At 33.3% G+C, this 24,810-nt stretch overlaps 2 protein-coding genes across 15 annotated transcripts; one reads left to right on the top strand and one right to left on the bottom strand.

The window, feature by feature from the left end:
• Window positions 1–11,290: 11,290 nt before the first annotated feature.
• Window positions 11,291–15,647, bottom strand: LOC139886612 (uncharacterized). 14 transcript variants are annotated; one of them, XM_071870526.1, is made up of 7 exons: window positions 15,440–15,647; window positions 14,667–14,828; window positions 14,035–14,281; window positions 13,530–13,559; window positions 13,335–13,418; window positions 11,878–12,018; window positions 11,291–11,796 (listed from the first exon to the last, which is right to left on the bottom strand). In XM_071870526.1, exons 2-4 carry the CDS (start codon window positions 14,817–14,819, stop codon window positions 13,552–13,554), a joined length of 408 nt encoding a protein of 135 aa, XP_071726627.1. In that variant the 5' UTR covers window positions 14,820–14,828; window positions 15,440–15,647; the 3' UTR covers window positions 11,291–11,796; window positions 11,878–12,018; window positions 13,335–13,418; window positions 13,530–13,551. The 14 variants fall into 14 exon arrangements, with proteins under 14 accessions (XP_071726627.1, XP_071726618.1, XP_071726626.1 ...); XM_071870517.1 differs by having other exon boundaries at window positions 11,878–12,809; XM_071870525.1 differs by having other exon boundaries at window positions 11,912–12,018; window positions 12,660–13,418.
• Window positions 15,648–17,663: 2,016 nt separating this feature from the next.
• LOC139873582 (vacuolar protein-sorting-associated protein 33 homolog) lies at window positions 17,664–23,378 on the top strand. The gene is made up of 21 exons (XM_071861520.1): window positions 17,664–17,794; window positions 17,918–17,998; window positions 18,742–18,936; window positions 19,049–19,159; window positions 19,274–19,339; window positions 19,424–19,531; window positions 19,691–19,735; window positions 19,813–19,869; window positions 20,172–20,269; window positions 20,362–20,413; window positions 20,599–20,655; window positions 20,746–20,808; window positions 20,893–20,999; window positions 21,074–21,196; window positions 21,293–21,374; window positions 21,473–21,543; window positions 21,732–21,812; window positions 22,446–22,503; window positions 22,643–22,701; window positions 22,812–22,905; window positions 23,010–23,378. Exons 1-21 carry the CDS (start codon window positions 17,732–17,734, stop codon window positions 23,097–23,099), a joined length of 1,761 nt encoding a protein of 586 aa, XP_071717621.1. The 5' UTR covers window positions 17,664–17,731; the 3' UTR covers window positions 23,100–23,378.
• The last annotated feature ends 1,432 nt before the right edge of the window (window positions 23,379–24,810 follow it).

Below are 24,810 nucleotides of genomic sequence, written 5' to 3' on the forward strand. Positions count from 1 at the left end.
TTCAAGCTAGCTCTTTAACTCTTTGACAGACGTGTACCCTACACTCTCCAAATTCGTTCTAGAGTATTAGAGACTGCTTCACTTTCAACCTAGTAAATCTAATACACTAAAATGATTCATTGGATCATACTAAAATCACCGATAAATCCCCCCATATTAGTGTTATCCTTGATTTAATAAAATGTAAACAAACAGTCAAACCAATGCTTCAATGGAAATGTTCTATGAATTGAATTACCAGCTAGTATATTACACATATCAAGTATTTGAAAATCAGGATGCCCGTAACGTGTGAACCCATCAAATCATTTGAAAACTGGAAGATAATATACACATCAATTTCGTACTTTCTACAATTAGACCCGATTCTTTACAAGCCATGTGTCTCAATCCTCCCATGAACATATCAAAAGCCAAGTCCACGCTTTCTTGAAGCTGCAAAACTTCATGTCCACATAGGTAGTTTTCTTCAATCTTGCTTCCAGAATAAAATTTATCAAGAAAACTATTAAGAAGTGTTATAGTTTAACCTCACTTTATCTTGTAGGTCCGAACACATACCTTGGGGTCATATTTACATGTGTTCCAATATTCAAATAGTAGGCTTTCCATATTGAATTCAAGCTTCTAGCGTTGTACTAGAAGAGAATTGGGTATCTCACTATGGAAGAGCTAGATGGACTTCAATCCCACACCACTAGCACACTTATGCTCTAAGTCCCTTGCTAATCCTTTGATCAAGTGATCGGCTAAATTTTGTTATGACCTCACATAGTCAACATGTAACGACCCCAAAACGCAACACGAGAAACACGTTTTTTTTTTTTAAAAAACAACAATAGTTTCTTGCCTGACAATATGCGCGGCGCGCGCTAACGCGCAAAATCATTCCAGAACTTGAGACTGGCACCAGGTACATGATCCTGGCCATTTGCGCGGCGCGCATATGTGACAACTCGGAAATTTCCAACCAAATTTAAACTTTATCTTTATATTATTCCGACACGATAAGCAAAGAAGTTTGTTAAGTTAAATCTCAAGAATTTTAAACTGTGTTCATACATTCATTATAACCTCGACCAAATTCCGACGATTCACGAACCGTTATATATAAATAGATATGTATATATATGTATGTATATATATATATATATATATATATATATATATATATATATATATATATATATATATATATATATATATATATATATATATATATATATTATAACTTGAGAATATTAATAAAGTATTAAACGTATAATACTTTACACGAACGTATTTGTTTCAATATGTTTATCAATGGAATTAGAAGATAATATCAAATGATTGATTTATCTGATACATTGTGATATGATTACGGGTCCATTGTGATTTAAGAAATCTATTCTTTTTGACAACATTCGAAAAATGGTAAAGTGATTTATAAGTAAGAACGTGAAGTGTAAATAACTTACAACAAGTTAAGTAACTCGACATTTTTCATTAAGATGATTTCATACGTTTATTTAACCTTTGGACTTTATCCCATGCTTCACTAACAGACTGTAATTTAAAAACTTGAAACCTATTATGAATATATATGATTCTACTTTTCTAAAACGTTTTATGATATAACGATTTCCTTTATTTTAACCTTTAAACAAAATGATTCTTAAATATATTTAGTTTTGGAAAACAAAATTATCATATTTATTTGATTTAGTTTCAAACGTACAAAAACGTTTTCAGTTTAAAAAGAACTTTATTATTAAAACGTATATAATTTTTATAAATATCTAGAACCACTTTTGACAACTCATTACTTAACCAGTATGATAAAGATAACGATATTTATATTTTATTTTATTAAATATATATAACGATTTAAATTAATATTATATATATTTATACGCGTATTATACGTACATAGTTTTATACTTTTACTATACTTAAACTTTACCTTTACTTTATTTTTACTTTACTTTAACTTTAATAATTCACTTTAATAATTCATACTTTAATAATTCACTTTAATAATTCATACTTTAATAATTCACTTTAATAATTCATACTTTAATAATTCACTTTAATAATTCATACTTTAATAATTCACTTTAATAATTCATACTTTAATAATTTACTTTAATAATTCATACTTTAATAATTCACTTTAATAATTCAAAAATTTATTATAAATAGAATTCAATAGGTTTCATTATTTCATAGACACTTGAAAATATTTTTTCTCTAAACTCTCTCAATCGATTTACATATATATATTTACTCCGTATTATTTCAAGATATTATTAGTATACATAAAATATTACGACGGAGTGCTGTCCGAGTGATTTCGAAATTGTTTTTCGAGCGGGTTAGAGCTAAGAAAATTATGGGTTATAGCTATGGAGGTTATGGGTATGGTTCGGGAGTATTGCTCGTGAGTCAAACTAGTGTTTATCATCCCCGTTGCGTCTACGTACTTTTCCTGCAATATTGAATCTCAATATTGATACGTGAGCCCTCATAACTTAACTTTTATATATTATTAGTGTATCCCTGACTAATGCTCGAGTATATAAGATTATGCATACTTATACGTTCGTTATTGTCGTTAGATAGGTTATGTCGAATCTTGAATTAAATACATATGCTATTAAGATAAGTTATATGATATGCATGTCCTTGGAAAGCTAGCGAAAAATACGCTCCAAGGAAGATCGAAGGGCTCCATCGAAAGCTCGTTGAGCCGCCTCAAATATACTAGGAGGACAAGTACGCAAGGTAAAGTAGAGTTTAGAAACTCTCGTACATGCCCTAAGCAACAACAACTCACACTGAGGATCATCAAGCTTAGCAACCTTATCCATAAGCGCAATGGACTTGGTCACCCTTTGCATCACCAGTTCACTACAAAAACCAGGATCGGAACTTGCGGGGGCCCCAAGCAACTTAACACCATTTAAAGGTCGAGCAATATTAGGAGGAAAGACACCTACTTGCCTGCTGCGAGGGTCCTCTGTAGGCCAGAAAATTTCAGTTTTTTCAACGTTGAGATGTAGCCCAAAACGAGGCCCATCCTCCATAATCAAATGCAAAACCTTCCCCACCACCAAAGTGTCCCCAATAATAGTGCCATCATCCAAATACCACGCCTGAAGACAAACCTCAAAATTATCTCTGATTTTAGAAACCAAGGGTTGTAAGACCAAAGCAAAAAGCAGCGGACCAAGGGGATCACCCTGTTGCACCCCCTGAGAAGACCATAAAGTGTGGTTCCCATAATACAATCTGGCTGGATTAGAGTAGCAAAATTCAACCCACCGAGAAATGCTCGGACAAAGGCGGCGAACTTCACGTAACATGACCGTACGATCAACTAGATTGAATGCATTTTGAAAATCAACTAATAACATAGAGAGGCCAACATCAGAGCCACGATCCTCAATCAACCGATTCACAGTATGAAGAATAGCCTCGCCACCTGACGAAACCCCAACACCAAATTGAAGACCATCGAAGTAACTTCCCAAAGACTGGCCAACCATAGCAGCGCCAACCTTCGAAACAAGACGTCGCCAAACAGTACCCACAGCTATAGGACGAAGACCCCCGCCGGGCTTGACAAGCGGTGTGAGGGGAGCACTAGCTATATACTCTCCTAATTCCATAGGGCACCTTCCAGCTAGAAAGAGATTAACGACCCCGGTAATAGAGCCAACCAACTCATCCGAGACTGCCACAGCAGCACCACTCAAGCAATCCATAAGGTGTTGTGCACGTAAACCATCCCTACCACATGATGTGCCCCGAGGAAAACTTTTAATCTGGCCCAAAACAACAGCAGAAGTCGTAACGAGGTGAGGGTGATCAACCGGCATATTAGGCAAGGATGGAGCTATAGAAGAAGGGTGCTTAGACAGCAAGTCCGCCAATGTGGCGTCATTATAAGGAGCAACGCCTGATGAAGAAAGAACACGAACTGCAGCGGTGTAATGGCCATCACAAATCTTCCTACGACACTGCTTAATATTACGCACTTCCAAATCAAGGACCTCATCATCAACCACTGACAACATAGGAGAATCCTCTGCCAAATACTCCCTCACAAGTTGTAAACTTCCACCCGCTGTCCCCCAAGAGCAAATAGCACGGGAAATATCATGTTCCTGATGCCGACGCTTTATCGAAGACCTAGACTCACGACTACTCCGTGGCCGAAAGGTTTTAAGGGTACAAAGGGGTAACACCAACAAAGAGACCCAACTAGAAATGTCATTAGGCTTAGAGATCACCTTATCAAGAGCACCTTTCAAAACCTGAGAAAACCCCAAACGACACTTGGGAGGAATAGACTTAACCGTTCGAAACCCCTTAGAGAACAAACAATATTATTATTATTATTATTATTATTATTATTATTATTATTATTATTATTATTATTATATTATTATTATTATTATTATTATTATTATTATTATTATTATGATGATGATGATGATGATGATGATGATGATGATGATCATCATCATCATCATCATCATCAATTGGTCTCTATTTTAATATTTTTCGCATTTTAAATGTTCGTTTAACAGATCTTTCATCGTTTTAACAAGATTTAGGACGGTTGCGGTCAAATTCAATCTTTAAGATATTTTTCAGCAGTATCTTTTCTTGACATCCGCTGACAGGCCCGATATCGTTACCCGTATATTTCATATTGATTATAATTGTAGCAACTCTTATGTCGGCGCAACGCAATGGAAACGTTTGTGAAAGTCTCTAATATTTTGTGTTGTAAAACTGACAATAATTTAGCTTCACAATTGACATTATGTAATGATCATATTTGTTGTTATAATTCAGTAGGCTTATAACTACCTTTAGTGGTTTGATTCTTGATGTTATAATTCAGTAGGCTTATAACTACCTTTAGTAGTTTGATTCTTGATTAAGAATGCTAATAATGAAGTGTAAGAACAAAGATGATAATGGAGAGAAAGAAAGAAACACTTTGTAAGTGTGAGAAAATGGTGCAAGTTTAATGCTTGCATTCATGGCTATTTATAGTAAAAATATCACAAGTTTAGGTAATACAATAATATTACTTTTGTGTATCAATAATTGACTATCCATTTATATATATATTTATATATTATAACACTCCCCCTTGGATATCAATTTTGTTTGTTGAAGATCAACTGTAAGTTACTGCCTCGTTAAAAACCTTGCTAAAGAAAACCCAGTGGGAAAAAAACTTTAGCTAAGGGAAAAAGAGTGCAGCATGGAGTTGACTCCCCCTCAAGTAGACATCGCTTCAGTTGTTACATCTTTTGAACATGTCTCATACCAATGTTATGAACGTGTGTTCTGAAAATAGCAGTTGGAAGTGCTTTCGTGAAAAGATCAGCAGAGTTTTTGCTGGATTGAACATGTCTCATTTCAATCTCGTTGTCCTTAATGAGATTTTGAGTGTATGAGAAGAATCTAGGAGGTATGTGTTTGGTTCGGTCACTTTTGATATACCCTTCTTTCATCTGTGCTATGCAAGCTGCATTATCTTCATAGATAATTGTTGGACTTTTATCGCGTTCTAGTCCACAAGAATCAGTAATGATTTGTGTCATTGATCTCAACCAAAAACATTCCCGAGTAGCTTCATGTAATGCAATCACTTCGGCATGATTTGATGATGTAGCAACACGTGTTTGTTTTTGAGAACGCCATGATATTGCAGTACCTCCATTTAGGAATACATATCCAGTTTGAGATTTAGCTTTATGTGGATCAGATAAATAACCTGCATCAGCATAACCAACCAAATCTTGTTTTTATTCGTTAGAATAAAATAATCCTAAATCAGTAGTTCCTCGAAGGTATCGAAATATGTGTTTGATCCCATTCCAGTGTATTTTGGTAGGAGCAGAGCTGAACCTTGCCAACAAATTAACTGCAAAAGAAATGTCAGGTCTTGTACAATTTGTAAGATACATAAGAGCTCCAATTGCACTAAGATATGGTACTTCTGGTCCAAGAATATCTTCATGATCTTCACATGGACGAAATGGATCAGTTTCAACATTGAGTGATCTAACAACCATAGAAGTACTTAATGGTTTTGCCTTGGACATATTGAAACGTTTCAGAATCTTTTCAGTATATGTTGTTTGATGTACAAGTAAACCATTAGGCATATGCTCAATTTGTAAACCAAGGCAATACTTGGTTTTTCCGAGATCTTTCATTTCAAATTCTTTCTTTAGAAGTTGAATGGCTTCATGGATCTCTTTATTTGTACCTATGATGTTAAGATCATCAACATAAACAGCTATGATCACATATCCGGATGTTGTTTTCTTAATGAAAACACAAGGACAAGTAAGGTTATTTGTATACCCTTTGCTTATCAAGTAATCACTTAATCGGTTATACCACATACGTCCCGATTGTTTTAACCCATATAAAGATCTTTGTAATTTAATCGAATACATTTCTTTGGGTTTTGCATTTGATGCTTCTGGTACCTTAAATCCTTCAGGTATCTTCATATATATATCACTATCAAGTGATCCATATAGATAAGCAGTCACAACATCCATGAGATGCATTTCTAAATTTTTAGAAACTGCCAGGCTGATTAAGTATCTAAAAGTAATTGCATCCATAACAGGGGAATAAGTTTCTTCATAATCAATTCCCGGTCTTTGAGAAAAACCTTGAGCTACAAGTCTAGCTTTATACCTTGTAACTTCATTTTTCTCATTTCTTTTTCGGACAAAAATCCATCTGTATCCTACAGGTTTCACATCTTTAGGAGTGAGAATGATGGATCCGAAAACTTTTCTTTTATTGAGTGATTCTAATTCAGCTCGTATTGCTTCTTTCCATTGAGCCCAATCATGTCTATTTTGACATTCAACCATAGATGTTGGTTCTGGATCATCATCATTATTCATGATGTCATATGCAACATTAAATGAAAATTTCTCATCAAGATTTTTCATTTCATTTCGGTTCCATAATATTTTTGAATGTGCATAATTGATTGCAATTTCTGTATTGACATCATCAATCTCCTCTGCAGTAGGAGTACTGATTTGTGGTTCTTCTTGAACACTTTCTTTTACCTTATTATCAGCTGATTTTCTTTTTCGAGGATTTTTATCTTTGAAACCAACTGGTCTCCCACGTTTCAGACGTGGCATAGATTCTTGAGTGACTACATTATCAGTTTTTCGATTTGGAATCTCAACTCGAGCTGGAGTATTAACTGCTGGTATATATGATTTAGTCACCCTTTTTGTATCTGTGAATGCATCAGGCAATTGATTTGCAAGTTCTTATATATGCATTATCTTTTGAACTTCTATCTCGCATTCTTTTGTGCGAGGATCAAGATACTTTAATTGAGGTTCACACCATGAAACATCATTTTCTTTATTTTTTATTTCTCCCCCTAATCTAGGAAACAATGTTTCATTAAAATGACAATCAGCAAAACGTGCTGTAAAAACATCACCTGTCATAGGTTCAATATACCTTATGATTGAAGATGTTTCATATCCAACATATATTCCCAACCTTCTTTGAGGACCCATTTTTGTACGTTGTGGTGGCGTAATTGGAACATATACTGCACATCCAAATGTTCTAAGGTGGGAAATATTTGGCTCTTGACCAAAAGCAAGTTGTAGGGGGGAATATTTATGACTTGCACTTGGTCTGATGCGAATCAATGCAGCAGCATGTAAAATTGCATGACCCCATATAGATACAGGGAGTTTTGTTCTCATTATCAATGGTCTAGCGATTAACTGTAAACGTTTAATCAGTGACTCTGCTAAACCATTTTGTGTATGCACATGAGCAACAGAATGTTCAACAACAATTCCTATAGACATGCAATAGTCATTAAATGCTTGAGATGTAAACTCACCAGCATTATCAAGTCTCACCTTTTTAATGATGTAATCAGGAAAATGTGCTCTCAATTTAATAATTTCGGCAAGAAATTTTGCAAATGCCACATTACGGCTTGATAACAGACAAACATGAGACCATCTACTAGATGCGTCTATTAGGACCATGAAATATCTAAATGGTCCACATGGTGGATGAATTGGTCCACAAATATCACCTTGAATTCTTTCAAGAAACATTGGTGATTCTTTCTTAACCTTAAGTGGTGAGGGTCTAGTTATCAATTTTTCAAGAGAGCAAGATATACATGGAACCATTGTATCATGAAGGATTTTTCTATCCTTCAGTGGATGTCCATGTGTACATTCAATAATTCTTTTCATCATTGTTGATCTTGGATGGCCCAATCTGTTATGCCATAAATTAAATACACCAGGATCAATATACTTTTCTTTAATCACCATATGTGCTTCTGGTACATTTATATGTGTATAATGTAATCCAGAATTAAGTCTTGACAGTTTTTCAATCACGTGATTCTTGTTAGTGATACTTAAATATTTCTCATTTTCTGCCGTTACTGAGTGATAATCATATCCATTAAGGTATATGTCAGAAAAACTCAATAAATTTCTGCTTGACTTAGGAGAGAATAAGGCATTATTAATTAAAAATGTTGTACCGTTTGGTAATATGAATTTTGCCTTTCCTATCCCTTCTATCAAGTTAGCAGCACCTGATATTGTATGTATAGTTCCTTCCGTTGGTTTCAAATCAATGAAATATTTTTCAGATTTAAGTATAGTGTGTGTAGTACCACTATCTGCTATACAGAGATCTCCACTACTTGATTGATGTTGTGTTCCAGCAGAATTCATATTAAACTTCATATATAAGAAACAAACAGTAAGTATATAAATGTTACACAAAATGTTTATTACACACAAATAGATAAAACTGAAACATTTGACATACATAGAATTGAAACATCAAATATAGAACTAGAACATTTGACAAAACATATAGAACTGAAACATTTGAGAAAACATGATGACAAAGGTTAAATCGTTTTATTTATAAAAGAAACATATTAATTTAATTCAAGAAATCTTCATATAAATCAGATGGTTGCTCAGTGACTGTTGGATCAATATTATCCACAAAATTTACTTCCTTTTCTTTACCTTTCAGCGAATCCTGATACATCTTAACAAGATGTTTAGATGTTCGGCAAGTATTAGCCCAGTGGCCCATTCTACCACATCTGTAACAAGATTCTTCAGAATTTTTAGAAGAATTTTCTTCAACATCTTGTTTAGTGGGCTTGTTTTGTGGTTGATATTTATATTTTCGTGAATTATTATTTCTTTGACCACCACGGCCACGACCACGGCCACGCCCATTCCCATTACCATAAGGATGGTTTCTACCATAGTTATGGCTTTTGGCATGATGATGGCGATGGTTATTATAACCACGACCTTGCCCGCGTCCTTGTCCCTGTTTATAATTATTTGCAGTATTTGCTTCAGGGATTGCAAGTGTACCAGTAGGACGGGATTGCTGATTTTTCATTAATAGCTCATCATTTTGCTCTGCAACCAAGAGATATGAATTAAGTTCAGGATATGTGTTGAACTTTAGCATTCTCAAATTTCTTTGCACCGTGATGTTGGCAGCATTCATTGTGGAGAAAGTTTTCTCCAACATGTCTGCATCACTTATTTCATGTTCACAGAATTTAAGTTGTGAGACTGTATTATACAGAGCTGAGCTGTATTCATTTACTTTCTTAAAGTCTTGGAACCTTAATGTTCTCCATTGATCCATAGCAGCTGGAAGTAAAATTTCTCTTTGATTATTGAATCTGCTTTTGAGACCTTCCCATAAAACATGGGGATCTTCTACAGTTACATAATTATTTTGTAAACATTCATCAATATGTTGATGAATAAAGCAACATGCCGTTGCTTGTTCTTTTTCAGAACAAGTGTTGTTTTCATTTATGGTTTCAAGAATGCCCATTGATTTAAGATGCATTTTTACTTTTATAACCCATGGCATGTAGTTATTTCCCGTTGATTCTAAAGGAGTAAATTTAAGCTTTTCCAGATTCGACATTTTCTATTATCAAAAATTAAAACAAACAACAAGATAAATTAGATTCAATTTATATTCATAAGTATATAAACATTAAACATAAATTTAATATAACATAAATGATAAGTAGGCGACAGTGTCGACCATATGTAAGCAATCATAAATAAATGTTATATAACATAAATGATAATTAGGTGACAGTGTCGACCATATAAATGTTAGATAATAGAAATATAAATGTTAGTAACATAAATGATAATTAGGCGACAGTGTCGACCATATATTATTCAGGTGGTATAACCGACCATATATCATTTAGGTGGCAGAGCCAACCATAATTAGTATTAAGATTATCGTGCTGATAACGTGTTATAATTCAGTAGGCTTATAACTACCTTTAGTGGTTTGATTCTTGATGTTATAATTCAGTAGGCTTATAACTACCTTTAGTGGTTTGATTCTTGATTAAGAATGCTAATAATGAAGTGTAAGAACAAAGATGATAATGGAGAGAAAGAAAGAAACACTTTGTAAGTGTGAGAAAATGGTGCAAGTTTAATGCTTGCATTCATGGCTATTTATAGCAAAAATATCACAAGTTTAGGTAATACAATAATATTACTTTTGTGTATCAATAATTGACTATCCATTTATATATATATTTATATATTATAACATTTGTAACTTAATTAGTATATATAATAATACTAGTTTATAGCCCGCGCATTCGCGGGTATTTAATCATACAAGATGTTAAAAATATATTCTAAATAACTTATTTATGCTAATGATATAAGTAATACTCCTCTGTACTATATTAATAGTCATGTTTTGATTTTTAAAGTATTTTCTTTTTAACTTTAACTTTAAATATTATTTTTTGTATTAAATATTATTTGATAAAACTTATATCAATAGATTGACTTTTGAATATATTTTAAGTGGTATAACGTTCATCAAGTATTATATAACACATAATAATTTAAAGTCAAAGTTAAAAAACAAAAGGACTTCTATAGTTAAAACGAGACTATTAATATGAGACGGAGGGAGGAGCAGTGAAATATATGTGAATAATAAATCAACAAATATAAAAAACAGATACATTATACACACTAAGTAAATGAGTATGATACTTGACAAATGTAAACAACTTACAATCTGTTCAGAACTCGAATGCAATATCAAATGTCAAATGTTACTTACACAGATTTCAGCATGCTCACTATAGAAGTTGATATGAATCACATCATCATAAAGCTAATCCACAAGATAAACCAACCATCTATAATTATACAGCACCCTGTCAAATATATATAATTAGCGAAAAATCATGCAAACAACTTACACTCTGTTAGGACCTCAAATGCAACATGAAATGTTAAATTTACATGTATAGGTGAGCCAAGTGTAGGAGTTATAAATACACTCATCTTTAAAACTAAGCCTCCTCAACTTTGATCTATAAGTACTTGACCATACCTCGACCCTCAACACTAAGGGTGTGTTCCCAAGTTTCAATTTACAGGAAAGTAAATGAAATAAAATGAAATGAAAGCGAGGGATGAAGAATCCTTTCAATTTGGAAGGAATCAATCAAAGGAAAATTGCACTACATTTCACTTCCCCTCCATTTCACTTCCTTTCAATTAACAAACTTGGGAACACCATTTCTTCTTATTTTCCTTCCCCTTCATTTCACTTCCTTTCAATTAATAACTTAGAAACACAGCCTAAGCTTACTCGTTTGATGCTGATTCTTTTAAGATGCTTTAACTGTTGAGACCTCTTATTCATCTGCCATTATATGAAAAAATGGTCAAGTACAACTAATAACACCATAAACGACAACTTGTATAGAAAGTAAAGGGTGCGGACCTTAAGCCGAGATGATAGTGAACAACTTGTTTACCTCGGTATCCGATTTCATCTGGATCTATCTTATCTTGGGGACACACACATTGCTTTAGGCCTTGATGTTAGTATAGAAGATGAACTTTCAGTTCCAGAGTTTGGTTCCTGCATTGACCACTAAAAAACATCAAATAAGAAATAGATGATTCACCAGAAAGAAACAGTAATTTACAAATGAAGCAACCTACTGGGAATATTTAGCCAAATCCTGATCATCATCTCTAGAATTCATCTTGAAGCATTAATTGTAAGCATTCGATCAACTCAAAAAACTTAAATCAATCAGAAAGATGAAATTGTACTGTACATCCCATGCACAAAATCATATCATGTTCTTTAACCCTTGAGTGACCTTTCAACCATAATGCACTTGGGCAATTAAGGACACCAAGCTACTATAAGTGATACATTATCACTAAAATTATAAATGTCAAAATATTAACTTTGACCCATAATACTTAAATCAACTAATGAGGTATTTTGCATGACATTAAACAGACCCTGAAGTAGCGTAAAAGTGTACCAAAACCCAAAAGTCAAACACTGCCCAAAAAATGCATTTTGACCATAAAAAGTCAAAATTATGACTGGATGAAAAGAGTCTTCTCTCAAAATGACTTTAAACATAATCAACTTATACATAGATACTTAATAATATTTTAACCTACTATTGATACATAGATAGCAGGTTATATTATAATGTAAATAATCAAATGAGCAAGGGATAATGAAGGATTAGGGCTGACCTTTAGCATCCCAAATTGCCATATACAAGCTGATGACTGTGGCTGCACTGTTATATTGATTTTTAATTGACACAACCTCATTCTCACCACATCAAAAATAGTTTTGCTAACCAAATTTGCACCTCTATTGGTCTAACGCATTTCACTAACCTGTTTGAGTCGACATATGTGCAATATTGAAAAATAAAGAGCAATATGGAAAAGTCATTTTTCTAAGCAAAAAAACACTTCATTACATTAAACTAAATCGCGGATCAACAATCACATAAATACTGATGGGAACGGAAACAAACAAAATAAGCTACCAGTACTGCTAGAGAACGGAAAACAAATCCATAGATGGAGCATAAATTGGAACCAGATCATCAGCAGACCCGAGTGACCGAACATCATCCCACAGTTCCGAAATCAGATTCTAAATGTGATGGTAACGTCAAATTCTCAAAATTACACAAACGCGTCAAAATCAATCCTTAACGAAAATACATCTAAAAATCCTTTTTAAGACACCAGAATTTGCCAACACACTTAGTACAACATAATAAGCATGTATAAACCAACCATTACCCAATTTGACACCAAAACGACCAACATTTGAAAATTGGATAACTATTTAAGTTTTATTGTCAAATATATAAAAGCATTAAATTTTATGTAGCAGCTTGAGCTATGTACCTTAGGTTGAAATAACATCCCCCATGATCTGAACTGATTTTCCAGGAGCAGTACGTCATTATATGTTCTATAAAATTGCTCTTTCTACTTCCAGTGTAAACAATGAATCAGAAAAAATAATTTGTTATTTTATTTCTTTTCTAAAACATATGAAAATTATGAGGTAGAAAGAATATTTTAATAAAATGCACTGACCTCCATCTTCAATCTAGGATTATCAAGTATCTGAAACATATGTAGAAAAGCAACATCAGAAAACATACATAAATAATGTTTATTTAAATATGAGGCTTAAGAAATGAATTATGAGGGAATAAGATCTTAACAAAACTTCTTGCAAAATCAGAGCTTGAACTAATCAAAACATGTTTCATCAAAATCATAATAATACATTAACATACATAACAACTCATTAATCTTTAAGAATGGAAATTGATTCGAAATACATGCCTCTTTGCTTATCTGACATAACAAAGCTAATCAAGTCCCGCAACAAATGGAAAAGAGCAAGTAGCTATATAATTTATCATTATGGTAATAAAGACACTGCAAATGGGAAATATGTTTTTGTAATATCTGCTAAACATATATGGAGGCATGTAAAAGGTAGTCAACTGTGGATTTTTTGGAAGATCGCAAAAAGTCATATTGTCTAATTATTTTACTGAGATGTGCAGTATCTAGATAGTTATAGCGTTACCTGTTATTGAGTAGGCTTTCACTTGGTTGAAGGATTCGAATTCGAAGTAGTGTTGTAGGTATCCTTTTGCTGGTATGCTTTCGAATTCTGTTTGCAACTCGAATATCAGAGACGTTGAGTTGAGATAGTTTCGTCCCATTTTTTTGCGGGTTTGCATATGAAGTTTGAAATTCTGTATGCTTGGCTGCAACATTCTTTCAAAATGGTCTTTGTCCTTGTAGTTGGTGTTGTCTTGGATAGCGTTTCCCTGTAATTTGTTGACGAATTTATTAAAAAACCATACTACTCATTTTCATGTTTGTTTATAACAGCTCTTTTTTTATGGTATATGTTAGCCATATATAATAGCGTTAAAAAACAATCAGTTATAAACTTATAAGAGAATATCAGCATGTTAATAAAGTATAAGTAAAATAAAACAATGATGATTTATCTAACATAAACTTAGATCAAATTTTCAAATTATTTCCCTGGCATATACAAGCATCATAAAACAACATACAAAAACCAATTTTATTTCTAGACTTGTTAACAAAACATTAAACCTATTAACCGAAGTTGTACAAATACGCCATAGTTAATATTTACTGTATTTTGGTAACCTGAGTATTTTCATATGTAATTTTACTTACATATGTGTCGAGGAGAATGCAGCTGTATCCATTTGGATTTTGAGTATTTGGTCTTTTGGCTATCCAACGCCTATATACCACTGCTTCGATTGTTTTGAGCCAGTCTCCTGGTTGCAGAGTCGAGATTGGTGACACTTTTGTTTGTTGGTCCATTCTGGCATTCTGCAGCACCCAAAAGAATGTCTATACATAAGTAAGTTGCATAGCAAGTTTCTGAACATTTGTCATGCAATTATCAATCATAAAATTATAACACTGTATTCTTCTCGGAAGTAAGAAGCACATTTTTAATACCAAACTAAAGCATAGAGTAATTTAACCCCTGCTTTCGATCAACTACACAACTAAAAAAAAAACAATTCAAGCCAAAAAGTTCTCTTATTCATATGAAGCAAGTGCAAGAAACAAAAGCATACATATAAATGGAATTGCAAACGACCCATTAGCCCATGGCATTAACAACAGCCTACTGTCTGACCTAAACTCCTAAAAAAAACTTGTCATGCCACCAACACCAAAATTCTCACCAAATAGCACCAATTTCCAGTCAAGACACATCAACAGCCACAAACTTTAAAACAACTTAAAATTTATACATGTGGCCAAATTGCCATCAAGATTGTCACATATAAAAAATTCAATTCATTACTTTTTCTAGTTGACTATATCTAGACACAAAAGTATTAAGATTTTCCTTAAAATAGTCAAGAAGAATTAATCAAATATCAAAGTATATGGGTCTAAAATCTCCAAAAGGGGAAATAGGTACTTACAGTGAGAGTGAATCTATGATTCCTGATTTGGAAGCCACGATTGTTCAAGTGCAAACCCTGACGAATCGACGAACCCTAATTATTGTTTCCCGATTGAATTAATCGATCGATGTTGAACAATTGTTGAAGTGCGAAATAATGAACATGTGTGTGTGAGAAAACTGTATGTGTGAAGAAGAAATGTGAAGGTACGTTCATTATATGAAAACTGTACTGGTAACTGCCTATAAGAAGTCCAAGTCAATTTATCAATTTATTTATATGAAAACTACGTAATTATTCAATTCAAATTAAGGTCATTAGAATCTTAAATGATGTCTTTATTTATGCATTTAAATGGCTAGGATTGAAAGTTAAGATTTCATCTAAAGGCTAGAATTTAGACACGTAGGTTTTTTAATAAAAAATAACATCATAATTTTTTTCTTATTATAGATAAAAGAGATATGTAATGTAATGTTTGCTACAATCGAAAAGTATCTAAAGTACATCACTAGTCAGCCACAAATCCGGCTTAACACATTATTATTAATTAATATGGAGGAGTAATATACAATAATATGTTTAATTAATTAATTAAATTTCGGTTTTTTTTTTTTTTTTTTGGGAAGAAAAGAAAATATGTCTAGTACCATAACCTTCCTCGTTGAAACCGAAAATAAGCTCACGTATAAAGCTAACACAAAATTTAGACATTCCAGAACTCAAAATCACGCGTATAATGTTCGAGATCTAACTCATCCGATGCTTTTCATATCCAAATTTTTGAGATAAGTTTAATAGCCCTAAATCCGTATTTTCGTTTGTAATTCCATTCCATCCGAGTGTCATTACACAGAAAAAAATTAAAAACGATCGTAGGTAAAAGGATCAATAATTAATGGCTCAAATTCCCAATTTACAAAACGGACCTATCAATTTCGCTCCTATAAGGTTAGTTAGTTAGTTAGTTAGTTTCAGTTGCTTTTATCTACATACTTATATAATTTAATTAATTAATTGAATTTCTGATTTTTTGGGAAGAAAAGAAAATATGTCTAGTACCATAACCTTCCTCGTTGAAACCGAAAATAAGCTCACGTATAAAGCTAACACAAAATTTAGACATTCCAGAACTCAAAATCACGCGTATAATGTTCGAGATCTAACTCATCCGATGCTTTTCATATCCAAATTTTTGAGATAAGTTTAATAGCCCTAAATCCGTATTTTCGTTTGTAATTCCATTCCATCCGAGTGTCATTACACAGAAAAAAATTAAAAACGATCGTAGGTAAAAGGATCAATAATTAATGGCTCAGATTCCCAATTTACAAAACGGACCTATCAATTTCGCTCCTATAAGGTTAGTTAGTTAGTTAGTTAGTTTCAGTTGCTTTTATCTACATACTTATATAATTTAATTAATTAATTGAATTTCTGATTTTTTGGGAAGAAAAGAAAATATGTCTAGTACCATAACCTTCCTCGTTGAAACCGAAAATAAGCTCACGTATAAAGCTAACACAAAATTTAGACATTCCAGAACTCAAAATCACGCGTATAATGTTCGAGATCTAACTCATCCGATGCTTTTCATATCCAAATTTTTGAGATAAGTTTAATAGCCCTAAATCCGTATTTTCGTTTGTAATTCCATTCCATCCGAGTGTCATTACACAGAAAAAAATTAAAAACGATCGTAGGTAAAAGGATCAATAATTAATGGCTCAAATTCCCAATTTACAAAACGGACCTATCAATTTCGCTCCTATAAGGTTAGTTAGTTAGTTAGTTAGTTTCAGTTGCTTTTATCTACATACTTATATAATTTAATTAATTAATTGAATTTCTGATTTTTTGGGAAGAAAAGAACATATGTCTAGTACTATAACCTTCCTCGTTGAAACCGAAAATAAGCTCACGTATAAAGCTAACACAAAATTTAGACATTTCAGAACTCAAAATCACGCGTATAATGTTCGAGATCTAACTCATCCGATGCTTTTCATATCCAAATTTTCTATTTTCTATGACATAAGTTTAAAACCCTAAATCCGTATTTTCGTTTGTAATTCCATCCCATCCGAGTGTCATTACACAGACAAAAAAAAAAAAAAAAAAAAAAACGATCGTAGGTAAAAGGATCAACAATTAATGGCTCAAATTCCCAATTTACAAAACGGACCTATCAATTTCGCTCCTATAAGGTTAGTTAGTTAATTAGTTTCAGTTGCTTTTATCTACATACCTATACCTATAATACGTATCAGTTCATCTGCTTTAATTTTAGGTTATCTTTATTTTTAAATTATGACTTTTGATTTGATTTACAGAGATCAGTCTCAGAAAGAGCTCATAACAATTCTGAAAAATGTAAGCTCGATTTCCTGATTATAACTGTGTGATTTTCATGTATTAGGTACTGTTTATTGCTCCTAGTATTAAAATTAAATTGAATAAGTACAGAGTAACTGATATGATTATTTTAATATATAGATTCGAGGGAAAAAATGTCTGGTAATCGATCCGAAGCTGGGCGGTACGCTGTCGTTAATTGTTCAGACTTCAGTTCTTAAGGTCAGTCTGTAACTTTTCTTTATTGTATGCAACTTTTAATTATCTCATATTTGTTAGGAGTAATTAGAATTAGACACATTAGGTTTTTGAATTAATATGAGATATGAAGTTCTGTAACAGCTGATAAATTCTGTAATAACTATATAGAACATGACTCTGTAAATATGTATAAAAGTTGGGGCTGCAATTGTAGTTTGGTACGAGTTTAGGTTTAGTGTGACTAAAATGCCAAAGTTAAATATCTGTTTGCCTATCACAATCTCATTTAGAACTAGATTATGCTTGTTAGTTGCCCTAGATAGATCAAGAATTTGAACTTGCACTTACCACTGAAGCAAGATCATTAGAGGTGTAATGTACAACATTATATCATAACACATCTGTGTTTGCATCTTACAGTAACTATGAAGAACCATAATTTAATTACATGGATATGGATATTTTATGAGACACCGATCAACAAAATAACAAACTTGTAACAGAATAAAGAAAGTAAATCACCGTTATAGAACCCTGAGGGTCTGATCACGGCTAAGCAGTTTCATAGGGTTCAAATTTAAACATACTAGGCACCTATTTGACAACTTCTGCTAAAGCAATAGGAGAAAAGTAATTTTCGTTGCATGTTACCAATAATGATAACAAAATTCCCAATTACCCAATAAATCCCAATATTAGAACTTCTATGCGGTGCCATATATTGGGTTCTCTGACTGACAATGCAAATTAAAATGCACAAACAGGAACATGGGGCTGAACTGCATCATCTTAATGCAGATCCAATCGAGAGTACCTGTACAAAAGTGGTGTACCTTGTACAAACCCAGCTTGATTTGATGAAATATATTTCTTCACATATTCACAACGACAACTCTAAAGGGCTTCAGAGAGAATATTTTCTCTATTTTGTCCCCCGCCGGGCTGTTGCATGTGAGAAAGTAAGTTATCCTGTACAGTTGTACCTTTACACATTATACAAAGTTTGTCTACTCTAGCAAATGATTGGATGACGATATTACTCGATATTCACAAACAATATTTGATTTGCAGATTCTCGAGGATGAAAAAGTTCATAATTTAATAACTATTGGGGAGTTCCCGTTATATGCTGTTCCACTGGATGAGGATATAATATCATTTGAACTCGACTTATCTTTTAAAGTATGTATCGTTACATTATCAAGATGTTAAGACTAAAATTCCACAAATCTAGAATATTTAGCTGTGTTGTCTCTGTTTCTATTAAATCCCTGTGCCTCGTTTTTCTCTTAACAGGAATGTCTTACTGATGGTGACTCAACCTCTCTTTGGCATATTGCCAAAGCCATACACAAACTTGAGGTTTAGTTTACTTATTTATACAATAAACATCTCTTTTTATTGATGCTATAGATATAGATTAATTTAGTTTGATTTATTCTGCAGTTCTCTTATGGTCTGATACCTAATGTTAGGGCAAAAGGGAAATCATCTGTACGTGTTGCTGACATGCTTAACCGTATGCAAGCTGAAGAGCCTGTCAACTCAACTGATGTAAGTCCGTTTTATACAAGTGATACATTTAAATGGTGACTCACTCTTTCTAGTATTAATAACTAGTAATATATTAATAATAATTATTATAATTATAATTATATGCTGTCTAATATATGTAAATAGAAACCACTCTTACTCTTCTTCCTGAAACTGTAGACGGGCGCACCTGAGATAAATACCCTTATTATTCTGGACAGAGAGGTACGTCATCTAGTAGTGTTGATTAATACTCTTTATAGCTTTGTGATTAAACCTGCATTATTGTTGTTTCATTGCAGTTGGATATGGTTACTCCAATGTGTTCTCAATTGACATATGAAGGGCTTATGGACGAGGTAAAGACAATAATATATTGTCCTTGTTGAAGTACCATGATAAAAATATATCTTACACCAAACTTGACCTTTCACAAATCGGGGCTTCACATTGTTTTCCAGTGTGATAATGTATCAATCCCAAACTGTTTTATGTCTGTCTATTTTAAATTGTTGTAACCCTGTTACAATTGATGATTTGAGTATGGTTTTTCGGCTCATTTTGAATTGATTATAAAGCACCATGTACATCCCATTCAGAAGTGCAATTGAAAGGTGCATCTTCTTGCTGTTCTATATAAATCATATCTAATTTTTTGCAGTTTTTACACATCAATAATGGTGCTGTGGAGATAGATGCATCAATCATGGGTGCAAACCAACAAGATGGGAAAAAAACAAAGGTTCCTCTTAATTCAACGTATGCACTCAAATCTTGTGTTTACGAATCACTTTGTATGTATGTGTTCAATTGTGATTATGTTTTCTTGATACTTTGATATTTTTTTCTAGTGACAAGTTATTCAGGGAGACCCGAGATCTTAACTTTGAAGTTGTTGTCCAGGTTCAACTATTATAACTACTTTACTAATGTCATTCATTAAAAAAAAAAAAAAGTATTTGTGTATGCATGTATGTGCACGTTTATTATTTAGATAACACGTTCTTCTCCACTCTAGTAATATATGCACCACCCTTTAAAACCCCAACCAAACACACCCTTAGTTGCCATACACAGTATGATTGCAGGTTCTACGTCAAAAAGCAACATCCATGAAGCAGGACTACACAGATATGACAACTACTGTAAGTTTCGATAATGTTTTAATGTAATTTAATAGGTGTCATTATTATTCATTTATTTTGACAATTAAATTAATTTCTGTCTGATTACAGAATCAAACAGTCTCTGAATTAAAGGACTTTGTCAAAAAGCTCAACTCATTGCCAGAAATGACTGTATGTGCCTTTTCCAACGTATTCCGTCTCATTTCACTTCATAAGAAATATTCTAAATTTGAAATGCCGTTTGTTGTTATTTAGAGACACATAAATCTCGCTCAGCATTTATCTACGCTCACTTCAAAACCTTCGTTTCTTGGGAAACTTGACATGGAACACACCATCATCGAGGCTGAAAGCTATGATATGTAAGCTCGAATAACTTCTTTTGTCAGATGTAGAAAAATTTAATTACTGAGCTTTTATCGATTTTTGTTTACAGTTGCTTTGAGTACATTGAAGAGATGATTCATAAACAGGAGCCTCTCGTTAGCGTCCTCCGTCTTCTTATCTTACTTTCAGTTACCAATGCTGGGTTACCAAAAAGGAACTTTGACTATCTTAGGTAAGGATAATATATTATATTATTTTTATTATCGGTTACTATTTATATGTAAAGAAACAATGAACTTATTTTATGGTTGTTGCTATCCTGATTTAGGAGAGAGATTCTTCACAGTTATGGATTTGAGCACATAGCTACCCTTAACAATTTGGAAAAAGCTGGGTTGTTCAGGAAGCAGGTTCCTAATATTGCACTTTCTGTTAGCCTATTCTAATTGTTTTTTTATTTTTCAAATATAAATAGAAAAAATGAGTTCGGTTCCGTTTTTGTTTTCAGGAGGGAAAAAACAACTGGTTGACGATCAAACGTGCTCTTCAACTCGTGGTTGAGGATACCGACACAACCAAGTAATGTATTCATACAACCACCACCAAATTTTAATTACTACTCACTTTTATAAGTCATCATGTCTAGAAACAGTGTTATATTTGTGAGGATGATATATTTTTTGATGATTTTGTTCTTCGTGTTCTAGTTTTTTTACGGTTGATATTTGTTGGCTTATTTTTATTATTTCTATATTATTTTGTGGCAGTCCTAAAGATATTTCGTATGTTTTCTCTGGATATGCTCCTCTGAGTATTCGCCTGATTCAACATGCTATTCGATCTGGATGGTGAGCTTAATTTAATATCTGCCTCTTATTTCTTATTTAAAGATAAAGGTGGTAAGATCAGCAGGCGAGGCGGATCTACAAGGGAGGTAGAGGGGGGTAGCTGCCCCCTCAAGGAAATGTTAAGGGGATCAATGTAGTTTCAAAAATTATGCCCCATCTAGTTGAATTTCCTAGCTCTGATCATGTCTGGCGGGTTGGTAACAGGTCAAACGGGTCCAGTTTGAAGCATGTGATTTTTAGTACGTGCTGAATTGAACTAGGCCAGGTTGTAGGTTGCCCTTCAAATACGTAGTTTAAAATTTTGGAATTTATGAACAAATCTCTAATAACATATCCTCAAATAAAATTGATCTATGAAATTTTATGCTGTCAACAAAGACTTTGATTTGGCACCTTATTTGACATGTCTGAAATTAAACACGGGCCAAATTGACCCGTGCATAAGTAAATGTATCGGAGTTTCCACCTGATACTATAAGTGGTAGCAAATCTGATTGGCAGATTTCTAATCATCAGATAATGTAGCACAACTTTACTTCAGTCTAACCTCCCATTTCATTTTTTTTTTTTCCTTTTATTTATTTATTTTTTTAAAATAATTATCTCTCTATGCATTGTTATTTGGTTAATCAGGCGTCCCCTTGAAGAAATACTGAAGCTGTTACCTGGCACACATACAGAGTCGAAGAGGGTTAGTACTAGTTTAACATGTCTGTCTTTTCTATGTTGTTGAAACTCTTTGAATATGTATGTTCCCTTATTTTGTTTTCCATCATCTCCTGTTTACGACATTATAATAACCATGTGACTAAATTTACTCCATGCTTCAGAGTGCGTTTGCAAACAGTCCATCATTTGATATATTGCCAGGGGGTTTACGCATGGACAAGTATGTTTTCTGTAACACCTAATCCTTGTTTATTAAATAACTCACACCAAGTAATTGTATTACATAAGAATATTTGAGCATGTATTTAGCTACCGTTGAATGTTAATCAGACCTCAAGATGGGAGGCGTTCTCTTGTTCTAGTCGTCTTTGTTGGAGGGGTAACTTTTGCCGAAATTTCTGCACTCCGCTTTCTCAGCTCTCAGGTATTCTTCATGAGTTGGATTATTGTGCCGATGTATTTTTATATAATATATATACATTTATATTAGTATATATATTGAATCTGGGTTTATCTTGTTACGTGTAGGAAGGAATGGCATATGACATTATCATAGGGACAACAAAGATCATCAATGGTAACACCTTAACTGAAACCTTCATGGAGAACATGGGCTGACTCGCTTTATTTTCTGGCTTGACGCGTTACAATTATTACTTGTACTGTGAGAATTGGGGCTTGTAACCTGCATCAAGTGGCCCTTTCAAGAGATCATGGCTTGATGTGAAGGTGCATTTGGCTTCACAGCGCTTGTGCTGTGTTTTTGTTTATATAGAGTCCATTTTTTTCTTATGTTACAGCAAGACTTATTTATCTCTTCTTGTACCACAACCTTGTAAGTCAACGGTTACACAACTTTTGTTTGTTGAGTTTGCAATTAATATTATTTGTTTACCATCTGCAAATCTTCCATAGATTCTATTAGAAAGGTGGATTAGTGGGTTGAGAATCTGGAACCGAATTGATACTAGAATCGTGTGAACACTTTTTTAATAAAGTATTTTGACCTACTTGTTAACGGGTTACACAAAATCACTATTATAATATAACTAGTATGAACAATTTTTTTGACCAAAAAAAAATCGTTCCTTGCAATTGATGAAAGTCTAATCTGGAAGATTAAAAGTATATTAGAAATGTCAAATTTCTGGAACCTTTCCTTAGTGAAAGAGGCCTTGTATTTGCATTTGGTCAAAAGGTGCAATGAAATGTTGCAATCTTTCAAAATTAGTTATGATCAAGAATCACAACTCTAGGCAATGCACTTGTTTTAAAGGGTGTATTAAGACCCTAATAAAGCCTTTAAACAAGTCCCAAAACGTCCAGAATTAATAACTAATCTTTGTGAAACGTTGCAAAACGTTTGGGCAAAAGTTGCCACTTTTCTGCAGTACGAGCACACAGGAGCAGCGCTCCTTAGAACTACCAAAATCACCTTTTGCTTCGTGATATATATGGACCCATTTTAATTATGAGGAGCGACGCTTTTCAAATATCAAGAGCGACACACCATATCACTAGGTGCGGCGCACCAGAAATCCTGGTGCAGCGCTCCTTAAACCTGGACAACCATTTAAGTTAGTTTCTTCAACAAACTTCAACCCAATTCAAGCTAGCTCTTTAACTCTTTGACAGACGTGTACCCTACACTCTCCAAATTCGTTCTAGAGTATTAGAGACTGCTTCACTTTCAACCTAGTAAATCTAATACACTAAAATGATTCATTGGATCATACTAAAATCACCGATAAATCCCCCCATATTAGTGTTATCCTTGATTTAATAAAATGTAAACAAACAGTCAAACCAATGCTTCAATGGAAATGTTCTATGAATTGAATTACCAGCTAGTATATTACACATATCAAGTATTTGAAAATCAGGATGCCCGTAACGTGTGAACCCATCAAATCATTTGAAAACTGGAAGATAATATACACATCAATTTCGTACTTTCTACAATTAGACCCGATTCTTTACAAGCCATGTGTCTCAATCCTCCCATGAACATATCAAAAGCCAAGTCCACGCTTTCTTGAAGCTGCAAAACTTCATGTCCACATAGGTAGTTTTCTTCAATCTTGCTTCCAGAATAAAATTTATCAAGAAAACTATTAAGAAGTGTTATAGTTTAACCTCACTTTATCTTGTAGGTCCGAACACATACCTTGGGGTCATATTTACATGTGTTCCAATATTCAAATAGTAGGCTTTCCATATTGAATTCAAGCTTCTAGCGTTGTACTAGAAGAGAATTGGGTATCTCACTATGGAAGAGCTAGATGGACTTCAATCCCACACCACTAGCACACTTATGCTCTAAGTCCCT

The sequence above is a fragment of the Rutidosis leptorrhynchoides genome, chromosome 1 (genome assembly GCF_046630445.1).
Source record: "Rutidosis leptorrhynchoides isolate AG116_Rl617_1_P2 chromosome 1, CSIRO_AGI_Rlap_v1, whole genome shotgun sequence".
NCBI classification, from domain to species: Eukaryota; Viridiplantae; Streptophyta; class Magnoliopsida; order Asterales; family Asteraceae; genus Rutidosis; species Rutidosis leptorrhynchoides.

Bases quoted from the DNA above. Each gene is read 5' to 3' on its own strand.
- LOC139886612 (XM_071870526.1), bottom strand. From the start codon at position 14,819: ATGGACCAACAAACAAAAGTGTCACCAATCTCGACTCTGCAACCAGGA. The intron at 14,282-14,666 runs GTAAGTAAAATT...AACAAATTACAG, and splicing joins GCATTCTCCTCGACACATAT to GGAAACGCTATCCAAGACAA.
- LOC139873582 (XM_071861520.1), top strand. From the start codon at position 17,732: ATGACTTTTGATTTGATTTACAGAGATCAGTCTCAGAAAGAGCTCATA. The intron at 20,270-20,361 runs GTATGCACTCAA...ATTTTTTTCTAG, and splicing joins AAGGTTCCTCTTAATTCAAC to TGACAAGTTATTCAGGGAGA. The intron at 20,656-20,745 runs GTAAGTTTCGAT...GTCTGATTACAG, and splicing joins ACACAGATATGACAACTACT to AATCAAACAGTCTCTGAATT.